General features: G+C 48.6%; 1 protein-coding gene across 1 annotated transcript in view; it reads right to left on the reverse strand.

Annotated features, from left to right (window-relative positions):
• Positions 1-24,449, reverse strand: part of LOC138268010 (disintegrin and metalloproteinase domain-containing protein 10-like) — a 148,243-nt gene that overhangs the window by 9,355 nt on the left and 114,439 nt on the right. The window contains exons 15-16 of the mRNA XM_069217318.1: positions 12,960-13,056; positions 2,413-2,487 (exon numbers count right to left, since the gene is read on the reverse strand). Coding sequence (XP_069073419.1) covers positions 2,413-2,487; positions 12,960-13,056 — 172 coding nt within the window. The remainder of the gene's footprint in view (positions 1-2,412; positions 2,488-12,959; positions 13,057-24,449) is intronic.

Consider the following 24,449-nt stretch of genomic DNA (forward strand, 5'->3'; position numbering starts at 1 on the left):
TAGTGGCACCCGCGGCTTCGGCAGTCTTCTAGTAAGACCGCCAAAGTCGTAATGAGGGCCTATATGTCAGCTTACCTGAAACACATGTGGAATGAGTGTGGGGTGACTTACAAATTCACCATACCACACCACCCACAAACCAATGGACTTGTTGAGAGATTCAACAAGACATTGAAAGGCACGATGATGGGGCTCCCTGAAAAGCTCAAAAGGAGATGGGATGCCGTCCTGTCATGCCTGCTGTTCGCTTACTGAGAGGTGTCTCAGAAGGGAGTAGGGTTTTCCCCCTTTGAACTTCTGTTTGGCCACCCTGTAGGAGGGCCACTAGCATTTGTAAAAGAAGGCTGGGAAAGACATCTCCATGAGCCTAAACAAGATGTGGTGGGCTATGTGCTTGGCCTCCACTCAAGGATGGCTGAATACATTGAAAAGGCATACAAAAACCTTGTGGCCAGCCAACAGCTCCAGAAGTTGTGGTATGACCAAAATGCTGCACTGGTAGAATTCAAGACAAGGCAGAGAGTATGGGTTCTGGAGCCAGTGGCTCCACAGCACTTCAGGATAGATGGTGTGGTCCTTACCCTATCTCAGAGAAAAAGAGTGAGGTCACCTACTTGGTGGACCTGGGCACTAGCAGGACACCCAAGAGGGTAATCCATGTTAACCGCCTAAAGCCCTACAGTGAAGGGGCAGGCATAACAATGCTGATGGTTGCTGATGAGGAGTAGGAAGCAGAGAGTGAACCTCTCCCTGGCTTCCTCTCACATGACCCTAAAGATGGGTCAGTTGATGGACTTGTCTATTCAGACACCCTCACTGCCCAACAGCAAGCTGTCTGCAGGCAGGTCGTACAACAGTTTGCTGGGCTCTTCTCTTAGACCCCTGGACAGACTCAATCATGATGAGGACACAGGAGATAGTTTACCTGTCAAAACAAAAATATACAGACAGTTTGACCAAGTCAAAGAGACCATCAAAGTGGGAGTCCACAAGATGCTGGAGTTAGGGGTTACTGAGCACTCTCAATAACCCCTCACTGACAGTCCCTGGGCTAGCCCAGTGGTCTTAGTCCCGAAACCTCATACCAAGGATTGCAAGAGAGAAAGGGGGTTCTGTGTAGACTATAGAGGTCTCAACTCTGTCACCAAGATAGATGCCCACCCTATACCCAGAGCAGAAATATTGATTGACAAATTAGGTGCAGACAAATTCTTAAGAACCTTTGATTTAACTGCAAAGTACTGGCAAATTAGGATGGCACCTAGAGCAAAAGAAAAGACAGCTTTCTCTACACTTGATGGGCATTATCAGTTTACTGTTAGGCCCTTTGACTTAAAGAATGCCCCTGCCACCTTCCAAAGGTTGGTGAATCATGTCCTTGCTGGCTTGGAGTCCTTAGTGCAGCATATCTAGATGATATTGCTGTCTTTAGCTCCACCTTGCAGGATCACCTAATCCACCTGGGGGAGGTTTTGTAGGCCCTGCAATCTTCAGGCCTTACTATTAAAGCATCAAAATGCCAAATAGGGCAGGGCACAGTTTTATACCTGGGCCACCTTGTAGGTGGAGGCCAAGTGCAACCCTTACAACCCAACACCCAGACAATTCTGGACTGGGCAGCTCCAAAACCTCAGACTCAAGGCAGAGCATTCCTTGGCTTGACTGGTTACTACAGGAAGTCTGTGAAGGGGCATGGACCCATTGTGACCCCCCTCAGAGAACTGACCTCAAAGAAAAGGCCCCAAAAGGTCAACTGGACTCTTGACTGTCAAAAGGCCCTAGACACCTTGAAAGAGGCAATGTGCTCAGCACCCGGTCTCAAAGCTCCAGATTATTCTAGGCAGTTTATTGTGCTCCTATCCCATGTTCAGATGCCTCTGAACATGGGATAGGAGCAGTCCTGCTCCAACCCAATGATGATGGCCTTGACCAGCCTGTTGCTTTCATTAGCAGGAGGTTGCTCCCCAGGGAGAGGCGTAGGAGTGCCATTGAGAGTGAGAACTTTGCTGTGGTCTGGTCACTGAAAAAGCTGAGACCATACTTGTTTGGTACTCACTTTACTGTTCAAACTGACCACAGGCCTCTCAGATGGCTAATGCAAATGAAAGGTGAGAACCCTAAACTTTTGAGGTGGTCCATAGCCCTACAGGGAATGGACTTTTCAGTGGAACACGGACGTGGGACTGCACATGCCAGTGCAGATGGACTTTCCAGGTTTTTCCACTCATACAATGAAGACTCTCTTGGGAAAGGTTAGCCTCATCCTCTTTTGTTTGGGAGGGAGTTGTGTAGGAAAGTGCCCTTGTTGGCATGGCAAATACATTTGTGAATTGTAATGTACTTTTAATAACTCCACTGAAAGGCCAGCTCCTAGTGCAACACCATGGTAGAATGACACCGTTTACTACTTACCATCCTCATCTTCAGTCCGGTCCACAAGCACATGGTCTGTAATTGGTTGAGGAGCTCGTCTGGCCTTAGGGGCACCTTTAAAACAGAACAAAAGTCATTACAGTAAATGACCACTAATAGCCTATTGCATTTAGTTGAGTAAAAAGAGGCTAAATCACTAACACCATCAGCAGTAGAAAAAAACAAAAATTACTGTTAATTTCATAATGTCAATATCTACTGTTGCAAGTGCTTACTTTGTAAAAGAATGAGTGTCCATGCCTAAAATTCTGCTCAGATGCCGGCATCCCACACAATTAAATGTTGTGCAAAATAAGCTGCATAGTCTTAAATCCACCTACTACTTTTTCAATCCTCTGCCAGATACTCCTTGTCCCTTTATCTTATTCTTGCAGGCTCCTTTCTAACTTTGTGCCAAATTTTACATCTTTCTGCTTTGTATGTTTATCCTTCGCTTACTCTTGGTAAATCGCTGATACAGAAAAAAAAATGCCTGCCCCCAAAAATGAGTGCTGGTGATCCTCACCAGCTCAAATTAACCACTGACTGTTTGTAGGAAAGTGCCCTTGTTGGCATGGTTCCCCACCCCGACTTTTTGTCTGATATTGATGCCAACTTTGACTGGGAGTGTTTTGGGATCCTGCTAACCGGGCCCCAGGACAAGTTTTCTTTCCCAAAACCTGTACCATTGTTTCCACAATTGGCACACAGCGGCACACAATTAAGTCCCTTGTAAAAGGTACCCATGGTACCAAGGGCCCTATGACCAGCGAAAGTCCCCAAGGGCTGCAGCATATATTATGCCACCCTGGGGGATCCCTCACCAAGCACATGCACTTGCAGCTTGCGTATTGTGGTGGGGAGAAAAAGGCAGAGTCGACATTGCACCCCTCCCAGGATGCCATGCCCACAAACCACTGCCTGTGGCATAGGTAAGTCACCCTTCTAGCAGGCCTTACAGCCCTAAGATAGGGTGCACTATACCACAGGTGAGGGCATAGCTGCATGAGCAATATTGCTTAGACATTGTAAGTGCAGTGTAGCTATACTGAGTATATGGTCTGGGAGTTTGTCATTCCAAACTCCAGAGCTCCATAATGGCTTCACTGAATACTGGGAAGTTTGGTATCAAACCTCTCAGCACAATATCCCCACACTGATGCCAGTGTTGGATTTATTAAACAATGCACCCAGAAGGCATCTTAGAGATGACCCCTGTATTTTACCCAAACCTTTAGTGCAGGACTGACTGGTCTGTGCCAGCCTGCCACTAAGAGTCGAGTTTCTGGACACATCGGGTGAGAGCCTTTGTGCCCAGAAACAAAGCCTGCACTGGGTGGAGGTGCTTCACACCTATCCCCTGCAGGAACTGTAATACCTGGCAGTGAGCGTCAAAGGCTCAGGCCAGGCTCAGGGCTCCTGTTCTCCAGGCGCCTGCAGTGTGAATCCAGAGGACCCCCCTGACTGCAAAGCTCCAGACGAAGATATCTGACGCAAAAAGGTACACTGCACCTGCAGCCCCCAGGCCTTGGAGAACCCGACTTCTGGTGCAGCAATGTTTAATAGACGGCCCTCCTACTTGCCCGGCCTGTGGTTTTCCAGAACCGACCCCTGGACCCAGCCTACCACATCTAAGTGACCCCTTGGGTCCCCTCATAGGAAAGCATTGGGAGCCTGACGATCTGTTTGCACCCTGCACCCGCTGCCCCTGCGCCGCTGAGGGTGTGAGTTTGCTGCCTACTTGTGCACCCCTCAGTGCTCCTCCAAACCCCCCTCCGAAGACGTGGGTACTTACCTGCCAACAGATCTGAAACCGAGTGCCCCCAGTCTCCATAGGAGCCCATGTTAAACTTGCCTCATCTTTGACCTCTGCATCCGGCCAGCACCATGTTGCTGGTTGTGGGTGTTTCGGGTTAACTCGAACCCCAACCAGTGGACTTCCTAACCCCCAGAGACTGGAACTGTCAGTGTTGTACTTACCTGCAAAACGTACTAACTTTTCTTCCCCCAGAAACTGTTCTGAAAATTGCACTGCCAACTTTTAAAACAGATTATTGCCATTTATTCAAAAACTGTACAACTTACCAATTCCAATCAAATTGGTATTGATACATACGTGAAATACTTATCTATTTATGTACTTACCTGCAACCTGAATCTTGTGGTTCACGAAATAAATTAACAAAATATATTTTTGCTATATAAAATCAATTGGTCTGGAACTAAGTCATTGAATGTGTGCTTCTTCTATTATCTGTGTGTGTGCAACAAATGCTTTGCAGTACCCTCTGACAAGCCTAACTGCTCGGCCACACTACCACAAAAGAGAGCATTAGAATATTCTCCTTCAGCCTCTGTTAAGCCTCTGGGGAACCCCTGAACTTAGTGCACACTATGGCCCTCATTACAACCTTGGCGGTAAATGCCACCTACCGCCAACATACCGTGACCGTGGTGGTTATTACCCACACTAAGAAATCCACCACTATACAGACACTCACACAAGTCCGCCAGACCAAAGGTCAGTGATAAACTGGCGGTATCCAAACCAACACCGTTACGCCAACAGAAATACACCCACAGTATCAAACCCACGAATCACCGCAGTGGTCTTTCAACTGCGGTAAACTATTGGCGGTACACACCGCTGCGCTCAAAATACACAAACACTAACAAAACCACACCACATTGGACAATTAAAAAATACACACACCTGACACCCATACACAGACCACACCCACACACGCACACCACTAGAAAACATACACCCACATTACCCACAACCCCTTACAGCGAAAAAAAAGATAGCAAGCAGAGAGAGACAAGCCAGGAGCACCCACTCAATCAGGCACAATACATCATCACCCATACACCATCCACGCACCTCATAACACAACACAGCACACATTATCCCACACATCCGCACACATACCACTCACACCACATCCATGGCAACCAAAAGACACCCCAGGTTCTCAGAGGAGGAGCTAAGGGTCATGGTGGAGGAAATCATCCGGGTAGAGCCACAGTCATTCGGATCACAGGTGCAGCAGATGTCCATTGCAAGGAAGAAGGAGCTGTGGCGGAGGATCGTGGACAGGGTCACCGCCGTGGGACAGCACCCCTGAACTAGGGATGACATCAGGAAGAGGTGGAACGACCTACGGGGGAAGGTATGTTCTGTGGTTGCAAGAAACCCAGGTAGCTGTACAGAGGACCCCACCTCCTACCCCACAACTAACAACATGGGAAGAGCAAGTCTTGGCAATAATGCATCCTGAGGGCCTCGCCGGAGTAGCAGGATGACTGGACTCTGGTAAGTCAAATTTTTACTACTTTATCCCCCCCACCCTACATGCATACCATCACAAGGAGTTGGAGAAACTGGTGGATGGGGTCCTACCCCAGTACATGTTACTCGATGGTCCGCCAGACAAGCAGGTGAGTACACTGTGAGCATGATGCGTGGGCCATGAATGGATGGAGTGCTGTGTTTGTAACCCACATGTAGGGGGGGCTGAGGGGTCCTGGGCAGAGTGCTGCATGTATGGTGGTCAATGTATGTGCATAAGGGGATGGGAGGGATATGGTGGGCCATGAGGATGACAGTCCAGACGGTATGACTTTTTCCCTGCAGGTCAGCGCCCATCAGAAAAACGGTAATTGGCGTGCCATCGCCAAGGAGGTGCAGACCCTTGGGATCTATGACAGGCAGAGCACCCACTGCCGCAAATGGTGGGAGGACCTACGCCGGTGGGCAAAGAAGACGGCGGAGACCCAGCTGGCGTTGGCCTCCAACGAGGAAGGAGTGCCCGTCGCACCATGACCCCCCTGATGTACCGCATCCTTGCGGTGGCCTATCCGGGGTTGGATGGGCACTTGAAGGCATCACAGCAGCCACAAGGGGTGAGTACAGATTCTGAATCATGACTTTCACGCGCTAAGAGTTACCTGGGTGGGGGATGTGGGCTGTGGGTGCCCCTAGGCCAGAGCGAAGATGGCAGGGTAGCTCCCTTGTTGGGCAGGCTATGAAGCACTCCTACCGCAATAGTATTAGTGGGCATCTACTACTGGGTAGCATCCTGTGGGTTTCAGGTGTGCAGCTAATGGCGGTAGGCATTGTACCCCATGGGCTGGTGACTATCTTAGTAACTGGTAGTGCATGGCCTAGTGCATAGGGCTGCTCCCTCTGTGTTCTGTACAGCAACAGTAGTGGGTTTGCTGGCATTGACCAAGTGTATCCTCTGTGTCTTCCCCCCCCCCTTTTTGTTTTGTCACCCTGCCCTTGTGTGCATTAGCAGCATCTAGCGGAGGAGCAGAGGCACCGACAACGGAGGGAGCTGCATCCCCCATGGGCCGGGAGGCCGAATCCACAGAGGGTGAGGGCACCAGTGGGACGGAGGGTGAGGGGAGCACCACGACGGGGACATGAGGGGAGACCACAGACAGCGACTCCTCCTCTGATGGAAGCTCCCTGGCAATGGCAGACACCTCTGTGCCCACCCCAACAACAGGTACAGCCGCCACCCCCCTACCAGCACTGCCCTCCGAGCAGCCCCTCAGCGTGTTTCCCGTGCCCGCTCACCCAGGAGGGTGGGCATCTCCTTCGCCCCAGGCACCTCAGGCTCTGCCCTAGTCAGCCCTGCTGCCCTCAGTGAGGAGGCTATTGACCTCCTGAGATCCCTCACTGTTGGGCAGTCAACCAAACTGAATGCAATCCAGGGTGTCGAGAGGCTTTTGCAATAAACAAATGCATACCTGGAGGGCATTCACTCTGGCGTGGCGGCCCAACAGAGAGCATTTCAGGCTCTGGCCTCAGCACTGATGGCAGCCTTTGTGCCTGTCTCTAGCCTTCCCCCTCCAACTTCCTCTACCCAGACCCAATCCCCTCAACTCCAGCCTGTCCCAAGCACACCTTCAGACCAGCATTCACCCAAATCAACACCCAGAAGTGGCTCAAGCAAACACAAGCATCACATTTCATCTCACAGGCACTCACACAAGCACAATCCCCATGCAGACACACCAACATCCACTGCCTCCACTGTGTCCCCCTCCTCCTCACCGTCCACCTCCCTCCCAGTAGCGTCTCCACTCACACCTGCATGCACTACATCCTCATCCACTACCTCCATCACCAGCACGCCCATCACAACACACCCCTCACGGGCAGTCACCACCCCCACATCCATGCACATGTCCCCTGTGTCCTCTCCCAGTGTGTCTGTGACCCCTCCTCCCAAAGTACACAAATGGAAGCACCCACCCAACAGCCATCCACCTCACAACAGCATCCAGCCCATGCACCTGCACCCAAACTCAGCAGACGGACACCTCCTACAACCACTCCCTCTTCCTCCACTCCCAAACCTTTTCCCTCTTCCCGCCCCAGTGTCTCTAAGAAGCTTTTCCTGGCAAACATTGACCTCTACCCTACGCCTCCCCCCACACGTCCTTCCCCTCGGGCCAGGGTGTCCAGAACCCAGGCCAGCACCTCAGCTGTCAAGTATACATACGCTGTGGTACCTGCAACTCACAGAGGCTCAAAGGGGGCACCCGTCAGCCCAGCCAGTGTGCCACCAACCCCTGCAAAGGACAAAACCATTCCTCCACCTGCCAAGGTGAAGAGGGGGACAGCATGCAGCAAGGGCAAGGAACATGAACCACCCAGCATGGCCTCCTCAAAAACTACAGCTGCCAGACCCAAGGTCACACCACCATCTGCCAAGGTGAGGAAGGGGCAGAAAACACCAGGCAAGGCACTTCAGCCATCGGAGGCTGCAGGTGAAGGCCTGGTGGCTACCAGCACAACCACCAGCCCTGCCACCTGCACCACAGCCAGCACCTCCAGCAGCCCAGCCGCTAGCACCGCCACCTGCACCGCCGCTAGCACCACTACTGGCAGCTGTAGCAGCCCCAGTGGGCAGCTGCCAAGGCTGCAGGAGAAGGGTTGGAGCCTCCCTCCACCACTGGCAGCACCGGCACCTGCACCACGGCCAGCCAAACCACCTGCACCACCGCTAGCACCGCCCCAGGACCCGCCGCAAACACCGCCACCTGCACTGCTGACAGTAGGACCACTACCAGCAGCAGCAGCCCCAGTGGGCAGCCCCCGAGGCTGCAGGAGCTGGACTGGAGCCTCCCACCACCACTGGCAGCACCCCCACCAGCACCGGCACTACCACCAGTTTGCAACCTTAGCCGCCACAGGATGGAATCTAGCCCTGCCTCCATGGACTACCATGCAACCTGTTCCCTGCAAATCTCGTGCCTCAGACACCCAGGTGAGAGACTGTGACCTTGCACCATCCAGGATGAAGCAGACTGGGCACAAAGCCCCCTCCAGAACCAGTGGAAGAAGGCATCCACTCACCCCTTCCTTGGTAGGATGAAGCAGACTGGGCACAAAGCCCCCTCCAGAATCAGTGGAAGAAGGCATCCACTCACCCCCTCATTGGCAGGATGAAGCAGACAGGGCACAAGGCCCACTCCAGAACCAGTGGAGATATGCATCCACTCACCCTATCCTTGGCAGGATGAAGCACACTGGGCACAAAGCCCCCTCCAGAACCAGTGGAGATATGCATCCACTCACCCTGTCCTTGGCAGGATGAAGCACACTGGGCAAAAGGCCCACTCCAGAACCAGTGGATATATGCATCCACTCACCCTATCCTTGTCAGGATGAAGCACACTGGGCAAAAGGCCCACTCCAGAACCAGTGGATATATGCATCCACTCACCCAATCCTTGGCAGGATGAAGCAGACTGGGCACAAAGCCCCCTCCAGAACCTGTGGAAGAAGGCATCCACTCACCCCCTCCTTGGCAGGATGAAGCACCCTGGGCACAACGCCCCCTCCAGAACCAGTGGAGATATGCATCCACTCACCATATCCTTGGCAGGATGAAGCACATTGGGCACAAGGCCCACTCCAGGACCAGTGGAAGGGGCCATCCACTTGGAAAACTGTGGCTTTGCACTCCCGAGGACCAAGCAGTGGGCAAACCACCCACTTGAGAGACTTGTGAGACTGTGGCTTTGCACTCCCCAGGACCAAGCAGTGGACAAACCACCCACTTGAGAGACTTTTGAGACTGTGGCTTTGCACTCCCCAGGACCAAGCAGTGGACAAACCACCCACTTGAGAGACTTGTGAGACTGTGGCTTTGCACTCCCCAGTACCAAGCAGTGGGCAAACCACCAACTTGAGAGACTGTGGCCTTCCATTCCCCAGGACCAAGCAGTGGGCATGGAGCCCCCTCGAGGAGCAGTGGCATTATTCCATCTTCCGACTGAGGTACCCCCGCCCTTCCCTGTTCCCCTGAGGTGCCTGTGTGTTTTTGACCTGATGTCCCTGCAGTGTTCTCTCCGTATTGAGGCAGGAGTCAAGTGCGCGCTTGGGCCATGATTTTTGGCCCAGTGGCCCACGGACATTTTGAATGGACAATGTACCGTCTTATGTAAATATTGTATATTTTTGTAAATACTGTTTTTCTATTTATTACGTATATCTGTCTATTTCTAAAATATTACGGTTTAAATTAAATCCTTTTGTCCTTGCATTCTTCCAGGGGGCTACAGGGTGTAAATGTAATGTTGATGCATGTGTTTGTGTGTATGGTGTTGTGGGTGAGGGTGGGGGTGTTGCGTGTGTGTGTCACTCTCTTTTTCCTCCCACCATCCCCTGTGTACTAGGTGCAGTACTCACCTTGGTCGCCGCCGCCTTTCGTATTCCTGGTAGATGAGGAGGTAGACCAGCATGGGCAGGATCTGCAGTTCAGGCTCCATGGCATCCTGGTTCTTCGTTGAGTGTCGAGAGGTGAGTGCTTTCTCTTCCAAATCCTGTTTCCGCCGTGCTTTTGATGGCGTTGGTACCGCCCCAGAAAAGCTGGCAGATTGGTGGGTTGTGATGGGCTGGGCGGTACATTGTCTTCCGCCTAGCTGTTGGTGGTTACTGCTGCGGTGTTTGTTGCTACCTCCGTGGCGGTCGGAGTGTTAAAGTGGCTGGCTGTGTTGGCGGTTTCCGCCGTGGTCGTGATCCCATTTTTTTTTTTTTACCACCGGCCTGTTAGGGGTATTACCGCCGCTTTAACACCGACCGCCAGTGTTGTAATGAGGGCCTATGGCCCTCATTCTGACCCTGGCGGTTCTCTACCGCCAGGGCCAACGGGGGCGGGAGCACCGCCGACAGGCCGGCGGTGCTCCCTTGGTCATTCTGACCGCGGCGCTTTGGCCGCGGTCAGAACGGGAAAACCGGCGGTCTCCCGCCGGTTTTCCACTGACCCTTAGAATCCTCCAAGGCGGCGCAGCTCGCTGCGCCGCCGAGGGGATTCTGACCCCCCCTACCGCCATCCTGTTCATGGCGGGAAAGCCGCCATGAACAGGATGGCGGTAGGGGGGGTCGCGGGGCCCCCTAACAGGGCCCAACTAGCCTTTTCAGTGTCTGCGATGCAGACACTGAAAAGCGCAACGGGTGCTGCTGCACCCGTCGCACGCCTTCCACTCCGCCGGCTCGATTCCGAGCCGGCTTCCTTGTGGAAGGCGCTTTCCCGCTGGGCCGGCGGGCGATCTGAATCAGATCGCCCGCCGGCCCAGCGGGAAAGTCAGAATACCCCTCGCGGTCTATTGACCGCGGGGCGGTATTCAGGCGGCTTCCGACGGGCGGGCGGCAACCGCCGCCCGCCTAGGTCGGAATGACCACCTATGTCTCATTTTGATATAGCTTCCTATACTGTTGCTGTCTAGATGTTCCATGGTGTAATTTTTTTTTTTTTAAACAGCCAGCACAATAAGATATCATCTGCCACTTTCCCAATTAAGCCACAGGGTTCAATCTGATGATTTAAGATATGGATACATTATGACAAATTTTACATATTGAGGTACCAAAATAATGTAGTAAAAACATCGACAACTAAAATACTGGTGAAGGTAAGTATATATTTGTTACTCCTACCACTATACCTACACAACTTGGAAAAAAAAAAAAAAATATATATATATATATATATACACATACACATATAGTCAAGGTACATATATGTGGTGTATAGTACAGCTTTGTGTGCCTTTATTTACTTACTTAGTAAATATTTTAACCATCAATATTGTTGGTACAGTAATTTGGTACCTTAATATCTACTAATTTATATTCAAAGATGCTGGGTGTGATACCTATGTTTCTAAATCATGTATTCAATAGAGAACCTGCAACGCCTGTTCAAGATAACATTATAAACATAGCGGGACACTGATTGATCTGACAAAAAAAAGGTTGTTGAAAGACCATCTTAAAACTAAAAATGTAATCTTGATCCCATTGTGTACATTTATGAATAGGGGTAGACTTTGGTATTCACAGATTTTCAAATGCTCTCTGAAGAAGGTGAATCATGGAAGAATTCTGGATCTTTTGATAACTTTAATGAAGTATATATAAAGATGGTCAAACACTCTGGGGATTATGTTTCACTCTCTCCAGTGTGAATGAACTTGAATTCTGACTTCTTCTCCTGCTTCTCCGAGTGTCCCTCAGACATTGACCATTTCAGGAAAAATGACTCACCCAAAGAATAATCATCTGGGCCACCTTAAAACCCCAGAATGCACTAAAACCTGGGATTTTTGTTTTTGCTGAGTTTGAAAGGTCTGCCCTACGGAAGAAAATGTAGTCTTGGATGTGATCTTCCAACCAGAAGATTACAGAAAAGGTGAAAATGCCATATACTTCTAAGACATACTGATACTGCATATTCATGAGCTATCTTTGCTTGTTTTAATTCATTCATTTAGTGTTTCTCTTCCCTGGTCTTATGGACTATAGGGTTTAAATATTGGCAATAGACATTTCAGCCTCATGTCACTTCAATCCTCGGCGCTCTTGTTTTTTCAGGACATTATATTGCCCAACTCATTGAAGAAAATTTTTCTGTGCCAGGCGTGCCACCCACTTTTTATCGACCAATCATCATTCATTATCTTGCAATTGCAATTATCTTGTTGGTTCTATCCGTTCCGGGAAAATCCTCTTCTTTTATCAGAAAGAAAGAGCTCTCTCTCGATATATATATATCTATATGTACACATTTTTGTCATATCTCACACTCATGGTCTTCTTGAAATTTACCATGTGGGCACAGATCACAGTACCTTGTGTGGCAAACCAGAAAATCCTTATGTTTGCACCCCTTTTGCCAGCAGCATCCAGACCCATTTCGGTTGACATAGCCTTTCTCACAGATCAAGGTTGTGTCAGCTAAAATGCGTTGGCAAGCTTTGGACTTTATGATAAAATAAGGAAGCACTTGTTTTTGAACACCCACCATGAGCACAGTCCTACTTTCAGGACTGTAGAGAGTGGTGAAAACATCTTTATGTATTGGTTTTCTGTTGGTAACTAGTTTTCATGTAAACTGCCTTTGTGTAGAATGCTTCCAGCCTTAGTTATGAGATGGCATTTTGTGTTAAAATATATATTCTATTTTAATTTTCTGCCACATAAGACTCTAAGAACCCAGTCTAATTAGAGAAATGATCATTCTTACCTTTCTCGCTATCCAAGGTTCTTCCGAACAGAAACACTGTCCCAGCCATGATAGCCGCTAAGGTCAATATAATAAAAAGAATGGCCCACCAGCGTGCCTGCAAGGAAACCAGGAATATTTCAGAGTTAATGGACACAACTTTCTAAAATACTCTCTAGGATAAAGGTTTATTTATATACTTTGGTATCCAATGGTCTGCCATGCAGAACTGTGTACATGTATATTTGCAAAACCTATCCCTTTATTGCAAAGTAACATAAACATATGCTTTTATTGGTTTGTTATCTTGTGTAGATGTCAGTTCTTATATTGCAATGTTTATTGGGTTATTTGAAGTAGTGGTTGAAGGGAATGGCATGTTGTCTTGTCTAGTCCAGCTATTTAAGTAGGGCGAAATCTGATTCTCCGCCTCAGCCCTAGTTCATTTCCTTCTGCAAGAACAGAAGTGGCATATTCATACACACCAACAACTACTACATGGGTGTTCCAGTTCCTGAAACTCACAATCGGCCTTTTCATATTTACCGCTTTAGAAGAACTCAATTAGCCTTACCCTCCTTGGGCTAACTAGACCCAGAGAAGGTGACAAGAGGAGATCTGATTTGCACAGGAGTTACCATTGGCTACAATAACATGAGATTGTCCACATGCTACACCACACTGAAAGTTTTCAAAGTTCTGGTATTTTGATGCATTATTAAAAATAGGAATATGTCAACTGTGCCTTTGTAAGCTGTTTTCGGCCATGTTAATATCTTACATAATGTATATTATACATTTTAAGTATTACAACAAGACAGTATCATCATGAATCCAGAGTTGGAAGCATCTAAACTGGCTCTACTCCAATAAGACAACAACAAAGTTTCTAATGGTGTAGACTAAGCCAAGCACTGGCAAAGTCACTAGGGTTATAGGAGTTGGCAACGTTAATGCATTTGTTGCAGTTCTGAGGCTGGTTTTATTGATATCCCAGCAGTAGTATTCATTCACAGGCAGTGCCCCCCACCCCCCGCCCCAGGCACCAACATCTCAACTTGCATGCTTTAATTTTTGCAACGGCTTTCACTTGAACCAAAAACAATATTTTAACTACTAACATTGGAACCTTCAAGTAAACTAAGTCATGTATGGTATCTGCTACCTGATAGCAGTTTGCATGGGTTAGGAGTGATGTTTACATCAAACACTGTTTATGAGAGCAGTAAAACCTCTGTGGCAGGCCACTGTGGAGGGATAGTATAACCTAACGCCCTGCTGCTGCCACACACTGAAACACGACACATGGATGGTTCAGCATCAAATGCTTCTCTTTCCAACCACACCACTATTTAAAGAAAAAGGGCTGGTTTCCACTGAGCCAATGCCCTGCTGTGATCATGAACTGCAACAAACCACGTGGTGCTTCTGCGCAATCTGCGCATTGTAGGAAGCTGGCCTGGTAGACACCGCAGTGTCTAGAAAGCCAGGGCTCTCTAGAGGTAGCTGTGGATGAGCAGCCAATACTTATGTAGGAGACATGCAAAGTTTATGCAATACCACTACAGTGACACAGCACTGTCACACATGAAAAAAAAAACACGGTGTTACAAGAATAAAGGTACTATTATGGTAACACAAAATACTAGAATACTAATAGGCAATCCCCCAAATTGGAGGTGAGTAAACACACTAATTATATACACATTAGCAATCAGAAAAGAGCATAAAAAGCAATAAGCTTTGGCAAAATAATAGAAAATAGTTAGGGCCCTAGGGGAGGGCCAAACCATATACTAAGTAAGTGGAATAGTTTGAGGGGCACTGGAGGAACTAGGAACCCCAAGAGGTGAGTACCAGAGTGACCCCCAGCGACCAGGAGGTCAGAGGTAAATACCTGGTTTTCCCCAAAACCAACAGGAGGACTTAGGAAAAAGGATTGTGCAAGACCCAGACCAGACTGGAAGAACCCAAAGGTGGATCCTGACATAATAGGACCTGCAAAGGAAGTGGACCAAGTCCAGTTCGTGATGGAGTGTCCGGTCGTGGCAGGAGCCACTTCCAACCCTTCTGCGAATGCAGGACCAGGTCGACGAGGTACGAAGAAGACCAGCTGTGCAGTGCTGAAGATGAAGAGGAGTTCCTGAAGTGATGCAGATGGTGTCCCAAGTCGGCTGTCTGGTTGCAATGGGTCAGTGGTGCTGAAGAACCACAACAAGCCTTGGCAAATGCAATAGAAGAAGACGAGTTGCAAGGCTGAAGAGCACCAGCAAGGTCCCGGGGACTTGACCCAAGGAGGTGAGTTGGAGGGGACCCTCAGCAGTCGAGGGGGCCCACAGAAGAAGTTGCAGCCACACAGGCTACCCACTGGCAGCAGGCACAGTAAGTCGCAGTGAGGCCCAGTCAGCACACTTGAAGAGGAGTCGCTGGAGCAGCAGAAAGGAGAATGTGCTTGGCAGGAAGAAGTGCTGGGGGCCGGGCTACATGGAGCCTGAAGATCCCATGGAGCAGGACCAAGCAAGCCTTGGTAGCTGCAAGAGTTGGGGTGCACAGGAGTACTGTCCTGCAAGGAGAGACAGGGGCTTACCGTCTCCCAAGTTGGACAGCAGACGGAGAAGACCAAGGGGACCACTCTAGACCACTACCTGTGATACAAGATCCAAGCAGTTCTGGAGGAGTGCAATTCCATGCATCCAGTCTTCATTGCAGTTGGTGGCTGCAGATATAGGGGAATGACTACTTCACTCCAAGGGAGATTCTGTCTTGCTTCTTGGTGCAGGCTGAAGTCTTGCCGATCTTAAAGGATGCACAGCTGGGGAAATGTTGCAGTTGCTGGAAGGAGCCAGGGAACAATGTTGCACAGTGGAGTCACCGCAGAAGTTGCAGATTGTTGGTTCCTGAGGAGTCCAGGTGCAGTTCCAGTGGCCAAAAGATGAAGTAAACGATGCAGAGGAGTCCTGGTGGAATCTTGCACGTCAAATCTGAGGACTCACCCAAGAGGGAGACCCTAAATAGCCCAGGAAGGGGGTTTGGTCACCTAGAAGGGTGACCACCTATCAGTAGGGGGCTTTGATGTCACCTACCTGACCTGGCCATTCAAATGCTCCCAGGGGCCTCTGCACATCTTGGTTTCAAGATGGCAGAATCCAGCTGCCACCTAGAGGAGCTCTGGGCACCACCACTGCCGTGGTGATGTACAGCAGAGTGGTCACTCCCCTTTCCTTTTTCCAGTTTCGCACACAAGCAGGGACCGGGGGTCCCTGTGCTGGTGCAAACCAGTTTATGCAAAGAGGGCACCAAATGTCCCCTTCAAAGCAAACCGTTGGCTTGGGGAGGCTATACCTCCCAAGCCTTGTAACACATATTTCCAAGGGAGAGGGTGTTACCGCCCTCTCCCACAGGAAATCCTTTGTTCTGCCTTCATCTGCCTCAGCTGGTCAAGCAGCAGGACAGAAACCTATCTGAGAGGACAGAAGACTGGTAGAAGCAATGCTGGGGGTCCTCTAAGGAGCAACCGATGCTGGCAACAGTATTGGGGTATGATTCTGACATGTTTGATACCAAACATGCCTAGGTTCGGAGTCACCGTTATGTAGCTGGACACAGGTAGTAGTGACCTGTGACCAGTACATGGGTAAAAATGGCATCTCAGCACTTACAAAGTCCAGTGGAAAGGAGCTGGAGTTCGTAGGAGCACCTCTGCTCATGCAGGGGCGCTCTCACACACAGAGACCAGCATCCTGCCCTCTGGGCTAGGAGGGCCTACCACAGAGGTGACGTACAGTGACCTGGTGCAGTGGCGTGTTGTGAAAGGTTGCATGCACCTTTTCACGTGGGCTGCAATGGCAGGCCTGCAGACACATTTTGCCTGGGCTCCCATGGGTGGCACAGTAAATGCCTCAGTCCATGGGGACCCCCTGGTTCTCCAATGTCCTGGGTACCTAAGTATCATATACTAGGGACTTATAAGGGAGCACCGGTATGCCAATTGTGGGGTGTGCAAAGTCCTAGGCAACCAAATTTAGACGGAGAGCGCACAATAACTGGGGTCCTGGTTAGCACAATCCCAGTGAAAATAGTCTAAGCATCCTGATAGCAGGCAAAAGGTGATAACCATGCTAAAAAGAGGGCACTTGTTTACACAACCCCCCAAAAGAAGGACAATAAGACTAACCTTGCCCAGTTGAGTCTTCATTGTCTAAGTGGAAATATCTAGAGAGTCCATCTGCATTGGAGTGGTTACTCCCAGGTCTACGTTCCACTGTATAGTCCATTCCCTGTAAGGATATGGACCACCTCAACTATTTGGGATTTTCACCTTTCATTTGCTTAAGCCATTAGAGGGGCTTGTGGACTGTCTGAACAAGGAAGTGAGTGCCAAACAAGTATGGCCACAGTTTCTTCAAGGCCCAGACCACAACAAGGGCCTCCCTCACAATGGCAGACCAACGCTGTTCCCTGGGGGTCAACCTCCTGGTAATGAAAGGTACAGGTTGGTCCTGAACTCATCATTTAGTTAGGATAGTACTGCCCCTATCCCTACCTCACAAGCATCTGTTTGCACAATAGATTGCGTGGAGAAATCAGGGCTTCTTAGTATAGGAGCAGAGCACATGGCCTGCTTGAGGTCATCAAAAGCTTTTATGCAGCTAGCTGTCCATAAAACTTTCTTGGGCATCCTTTTGGATATGAGGTCATTTAAGGGGGGCTACAATGGAGCCATTGTTCTTAATGAACCTACTATAGTACCATATCAGGCCCACGAAGGCTCTGACTTGAGTCTGAGTTGTAGGGGCTGTCCAATCCAAGATTGTTTGGATTTTGCCCTGGAGTTCTTGAATCTGGCCTCCAACAACCAGGTGGCCCAGATATACCACCTTCCGCTGCCCTATCTGGCCCTTTGATGCTTTGATAGTGAGGCCTGCTTTTTGCAGAGCCTCTAGTACGTTTCCAAGATGGACCAGGTGATTCTCCCAGGTTGAGCTAAAGACAGTTATATCTTCAAGATAAGCTGCACTGAAGCTTTCCAGGCCTTGGAGAACTTTATTCACTAACCGCTAGAATATGGAAGGGGCATTCTCCGGTCCAAAGAGCATCACTGTAAAGTGATAGTGCCCACTAGGAGTGGAGAATGCTGTCTTGGGTTTAAGCATCCTCTGATAACTTGATCTGCCGGCTCTCAGATCAAAAGTGCCTAGACACTTGTCAGAAGCCAGTGTATCTAACAGCTCATCTGCCCTAGGGGCAGGATGGGCATCTATTTTGCTAACTGTATTGAGGCCTGTATAGTCCACACAGAACATAATTTCTCTTTTGCCATTTTGAGAGTGTGGTTTGGGGACAAGGACTACAGGAGAAGCCCAAGGGCTGTCTGAGGGCTCAATAACTCCCAGGTATAGCATCTTTGGCACTTCAGCTTTGATGCATTCTCTAACATGGTCAGGCTGCCTGTATATTTTACTTTTGACAGACCCGCTGTCACCTATGTCACCGGTGTGTTCACACCATGTAGTTTGACCAGGAGTCAAAGAAAGCAGTTCTGAGAACTGACCTAGGAGATCTCCAATCTCCCTTTTGTTGCTCAGAGAGGGAGCCTGCAAGTTTAACCCCATCTACTGAGTTATCCACAGTATTGTGAGAGAAGAGGTCAGGGAGAGGGTCACTCTCTTCTTCCTGACCTTCATCAGTTGCAATGAGCAAAGTCATGTCAGAGCTATCATAGTAGGGTTTCAGGCGGTTCACATAAAGTATCCTGTTGGGGCTTCAAGCACTGCCTAGGTCAATCAAATAGATGACCTCCCCTTCTCTCTCTACAATAGTGTGTGGGCCACACCATTTGTCTTAACGAGTGCCATGGGAGCCACAGGCTCCAGGACCCACACCTTCTGTCCTGGCTGATACACAGTCAGCATAGTCTTCTGGTTATGCCACTGCTGCTGCAGCTCCTGGATGGCCTGAAGATTTTTGGATGCCCTCTTCATGTCGGCCATTTTGGATCTTAGGTCCAATACATAGTCCACAATGTCTTGTTTTGGAAGCTTGAAAGGTTGCTCCCAGCTTTTTTTCACAAGAGCAAGAGGACCCTTGACAGGGTGTCCAAACAAAAGTTGAACAGGGCTGTATCCCACTCCCTTTTGAGGAACCTACCTGTAGGCAAAGAGGAGGCAAGGTAACAGGACATCCCATATCCTTCTGAATTTCTCTAAGAGTCCCCTTATCATGCATTTGAGGGTTTTGTTGAACCTCTCAACTAACCATTTGTTTGAGGATGGTAAGCCGTGGTGAATTTATAAGTGACACCACACTCCTTCCACATGGCTTTAAGGTAAGCAGACGTGAAGTTTGCACCTTTGTCCAATACCACCTCTTTAGGAAAACCCACTCTGGGGAAGATTTCCAGGAAGGCCTTAGTCACTGCAGGGGCTCTAGTGATCCTAAGGGGAATGGCCTCTGCATACCTGGTGGCATGGTCCACCACCACCAGTATGAATCTGTTTCCAGAGGCTGTTGGATGGTCCAGGGGGCCAACAATATCTACCCCAACCCTCTCACAGGTTACCCCAACCACTGGTAGTGGGATTAAGGGGGCCTTTGTGGTGCCACATGTCTTGCCACTGGCCTGACAGTTGACACAGGAGCAACACAACTGCTTGGTGTCTTCAGATATATGGGGCCAGTGAAAGTGAGGGACAAGCCTGTCCCAAGTCTTGCGTTGCCCCAAGTGGGCAAGGGGTATGTCATGTGCAAGGGTTAACAGGAACTCTCTAAATTTCAGCGGGATGACCAGTCTCCTGGTGGCACTAGGTTTAGGGTCTCTTGCTTCTGAATAAAGGAGGCTGTTAACCCAGTATACCCTATTGTTACCACTAACATCCCCTGCCTCTTGTGCTGCAGCTTGTGCCCTAAGCTTTCCAGTGTGGCACAGGTTTCCTGTTCCAGACTGAGTTCCTCCCTGGTGCCCCCCGCATCGAAGAGCTCAGCTGTGTCAGCTTTGTGATCCTCTTGTGTACTCGTGTAGGTTCCACCCAAGGAGTAGATTCCTCCCCCTCAGGTGTAGAATCTTCACTTTTTAGGAGCTTCCTGGGCCATTGTTCCAGGCTCCATAGCTTGCTGTTTCCTTTTTGTTTTGGCCTGTGCTCTGGTCAGGGCAAAGATATGCTCAGAGATGCCCAGCATTGCTGCATGGGCCTCCTACTCAACTTCAGCCCAAGCTGAAGTCTCTTAGTCAATACCTAGCAGACACTCTACAGGTATATCAGAGAACACTACAACCTATTTAGGGCCAGTAAGCCCCCCCAAGCAAAAGTCAATAACTGCCATGGGGTGGCATAGGGTGTTATTGTGAGCATCAGTCACTTGGTGCATGTGACCAAGTAGGCGTGTCCCTGTAGGCCTCAGCCTCAACACCATTCATTAAGGGATGCTGTCTGTACTTACCCATATTAAGGGGACAGGCAGCTACAGTGGCAAAGTCAGTGCCACCATCAGAGACCAACACAGCTTCACTGGTCTCCCTGACTATCCCACAGCCCACTACAGTCTGCAAGGTGAGCCCAGCTGCACTTTTGACTGACTACTATTATTACCACTATTATTGCTACTGATAGGGGCATTAGGAGCAGGAGTGGTAGTAGTAGTGGTAGGGGGCTTGCTGTTCTTTTTAGGACAGGTGCTGTCAACTGCCATATGGCCTTGTTTTCTACAGATGTAGCACCAAGGTTTCTTGTGGGAAGAGGAAGAAGACTTAAACCCACCCCCAGAGGAGTTTTGTGAACCTGATGAAGACTCATTGTTTTTGCCCCCATCCTTGTCCTGATTCTTACCTGAATCCTTCTTTTTGTTGTCATCCCCGGGTGAGCTTTCCTACCCACCCTGGTGCAGACCCATTTGTCTGTCTCCTTTCCAAATTCTTGGGGAGAGGGCAGATCAGAGTCCACCAGGTACTGATGCAGCTGATCAGAAATGCAATTGTTAAGAATCTTCTCTTTCAGAATTAAATTATACAAACCCTGGTTGTCACTTACTTTGCTCCCATCCAACCAGCCTTTCAAAGCTTTAACAGAGCAGTCCACGAAATATATCTAATCCTGGTAGGACTTATTTTTAGTCTCCCTGAATTTAATTCTGTACTGTTCAGTGGTCAGCCCAAACCAATCCAAGAGTGCATTCTTGAGTGCTAGGTAATCATCCGCATCCTTGTCTCCAACAGTGAGGAGTTTGTCTCTGCCTTTGTCAGAGAATGAGAGCTACAAGATTGCTGCCCCTGTCTCTGAGGGACCCTTTGTACTTTACAGGCCCTCTCCAAGGCAGTGAACCACTTGTGAATGTCATCTTCCACCTTGTAAATTGGGACTATTTAGTGCAGGTTCCTAAAGTCATGGGAGTCCTCCCTGACCTTGGTGTCCCTGAGGTTGATATTGCTGCCACCACGGGGAGGTAGCCCCAAATCCTGTCTCTCCTTGTCCACTGCTAAGGCCTCCCTATCTTGGGCTAATTGATGTTGCTGCAGTCTCAATTTTGGCTCCTCCAACTTTAGTTTTCTGAGTTCCCTATCTAGAGAATCGTCCCCTGAGTAGGAGCAGTAGCTCCCATCAGATACTGATGAGACATGAGTGTTGACCGAGGATGACCTGTCCCTCCTCTTGGGGACTCTCTGAACCAACCCTGTAGGAGTAAAAGTGGGCCTACTTGAGTGGCCCCCCTTTTCGCTACCTGCAGTGCTCCTAACAGGGCTGTGGTGTACCCCAGGTTCCTTCTCACCCTCCCCAGTGTAGCCTACATCTACCCTGTCTAAGATTGGGGGGTCATCCTCTGCTTCCTCCTCCCCCTGGCTACCTGAATTGTCCTGGTCAGCCTGGAGGAGTAGCCCTGGAAGTAGACTCTTATTGGGATTTCTCTGTGTCTTCAGCTTCCTGGAAGCACACATCTCCCTCAACTCTTGGAAAGTACAGCTCTCATATTGAGAGTCTGGGACTTGAGTTGTGTTTTCCATTGAAGACATCTTGTTAGAGTGGTGTGGGTGCATGTGACTACTCTAGCAACTAGACTCCCTTAAGAGTTTGGAGCAAGGGCTATGCTAGACCCCCAACTTACCCAAACTAGGAGACTAGTGATCTGATCACTAGGTGCAGTGTGTTCCTAACAACTAGTAGGGGGCTTTCCTGTGGAAAGTCACTAGTGACAAAAGTGGTTAGACAATTGCAAGTGTCTTATCCCACCGATGCACTACCAAAGAATCCTCTTACTAATTCTATGGTGTTTCCCTTAGCTACTCTATTCAGGTACTTAATTATAGGCACAAATTAAAATACTAAGTTGTGATTTAAATAGAAGTACTGAATGCACTCCTGGTTATAGAATCTTCTTAGTGAAAGACTACAACTTATTACATAAGTAAGGGGCAAACTATGGTAAACAACTCCTTCCTCCACTGATGAAGGAATCTGCGTACAGACATAACAATCTCTTGCATTCATTGTCTCAACATACTCACGCAATAAGCAATAGAAAACATTAGAAGAAAGCTCCCTTTGGTTGCTGTCTACGTGCAAATATTTCTCATCTATCCTCTACGTGCAAGTATTTCTCATCTATCCTAAACTTAACTAATTCTGTGAGTGCTGCAGTTGTCTCTAAAGCAGAGGTATGGTTGGCCACGATCATGTCAAGAAGAGTCATACTCACAATCAACACCAGACACAATATCATACATTCAATCGCCAAACCAATACCTATGTATTTACAGCACCTATTGTTCCTAACCTGCTGGCTGTTGTTACTCATGATCTGTAAAGAATCAGAAAGTAGAAGAGAAGAAATTGTAACTATGCAGCGAAAAAGCAAAACAAAAAAATTTTCAATCCTCATTAGCGGTTATTTACAGCTTTCCGTCTTTCTTCCAGGACCTTGTCATATAGGTAGCTTGTCAAAATTGATAATTTTTCTGTCAGAATTAGTGTAGCAGCTTGTAAATTCATGTGATTTAAAGTTTCTTCCGGTTACTTTCAATAGTCTCTTTTGCACTTTTCTTAGATTTCACGATTTTACAGTTTTACAAAGCTCAGTTCATTGATCTTCTTCACGTGCAAAAATATTGACCTGGGATTTCTCGATCAAAACAAAAAGACAAAAATTCACTCTGCCATTCACTTGTTGTTGCATACGCCCATTCAGGACCTGCGTATCTTTGACTTGCAATTTGCTTTCTTTTCAATCTTAGATCTCCATTTAATTCTCCATCACTCAAATCTTCTCTTCTTGTTGTGTCTATTTCTCCTTCAATTGTTCTCACTGTAATTGCTTCTTTCCTCTTAGCTGGTGATTTCGGCCACTTTTCTCCTTTCAGTGGACCTTTTGTGAAGGTTCTTTTCAGTGCTGGACTTGTAACTTCTCTTTCTTCTGCAGGATTTTTTCTTGACATACCTGCAACTGGTTCTGGAGGAGTCAGATCGTTTTGGCTTTGATCTGCCTCAAATCCTTCCACCTCAAGGCCTGTAGTTTGTTCCGTTTGCCTTTCAAGACCGTCTGCATCTGGGAGAGCCCTCCTCTGACAAGACTCTCCTTCTACCTCTGTTAAAGATGGTTCACTATCACTCTCCTGTGGGTCTTCTACTTCATCCCTCACAGGAGTATTTGCACTGTTTTCAGTCTGCTCAGAGTCAGTCTCTGATTCTCCCATTTCCTTCTCTGAGCCTGGGTTTTGTCTGGAAATTGTTGGTACGCTCAATAACTTTTTATCATGGTCCATTGGGCAGGGTACCCAGGGTACCTTCCGAGTATGGCCGGCATGAATCCAGTTTGGAACTCCAGCGCACTTCACAGCTGTAGTAGGAATCGGTACTACTTGGTATGGGCCTGTCCATCAAGGCTCTGAATAAGTCTTCCTCACGTGTTTTCTGATCACAACCTAATCTCCTGCTCTCTGGTTGTAGCTGTGATCTTGAGACGGTTGCAGTGTGGTAGCTACCTGATGAGAGAAAGAGCGAACCACATCTCTGGTTGTAGCTGTGATCTTGAGAGGGTTGCAGTGTGGTAGCTACCTGATGAGAGAAAGAGCGAACCACATCAGCCAGACCTTTGCAGTAATCCAACACCATATAATCTGTTATGTTCACAAGAGCATTGACAGGAACCGCTGGCAACCTCATTGCTCTGCCCATGAGGATTTCATGCGGTGACAGTCCAGTTTGCTGTTGGGGGTGTTTATCAGAACTAACAGCAGTGTGTCGAGCCATTTCAGATTCATGGATGCACACATCTTTGCAATTCTTGACTTCAAGGTACCATTCATTTGCTCAACAAGTACTGAGGCTTCAGGGTGGGAGCTACAATGCAACTTCTGCTCAATGTTTAAAGCTGAACATAGTATTTAAATTACTTCATTGTTGAAGTGACTTCCTCTATCTGATTCTAAAGAGACCGGACAACCAAAACGAGGTATCAGTTGCCTCGTCGCTATTGTAAGGCTGTCATTTCTTTGTGTAGGGTAAGCTTCAATACAGTGGCTAAAGA

The sequence above is a fragment of the Pleurodeles waltl genome, chromosome 12 (assembly GCF_031143425.1).
Source record: "Pleurodeles waltl isolate 20211129_DDA chromosome 12, aPleWal1.hap1.20221129, whole genome shotgun sequence".
Classification (NCBI taxonomy): domain Eukaryota; kingdom Metazoa; phylum Chordata; class Amphibia; order Caudata; family Salamandridae; genus Pleurodeles; species Pleurodeles waltl.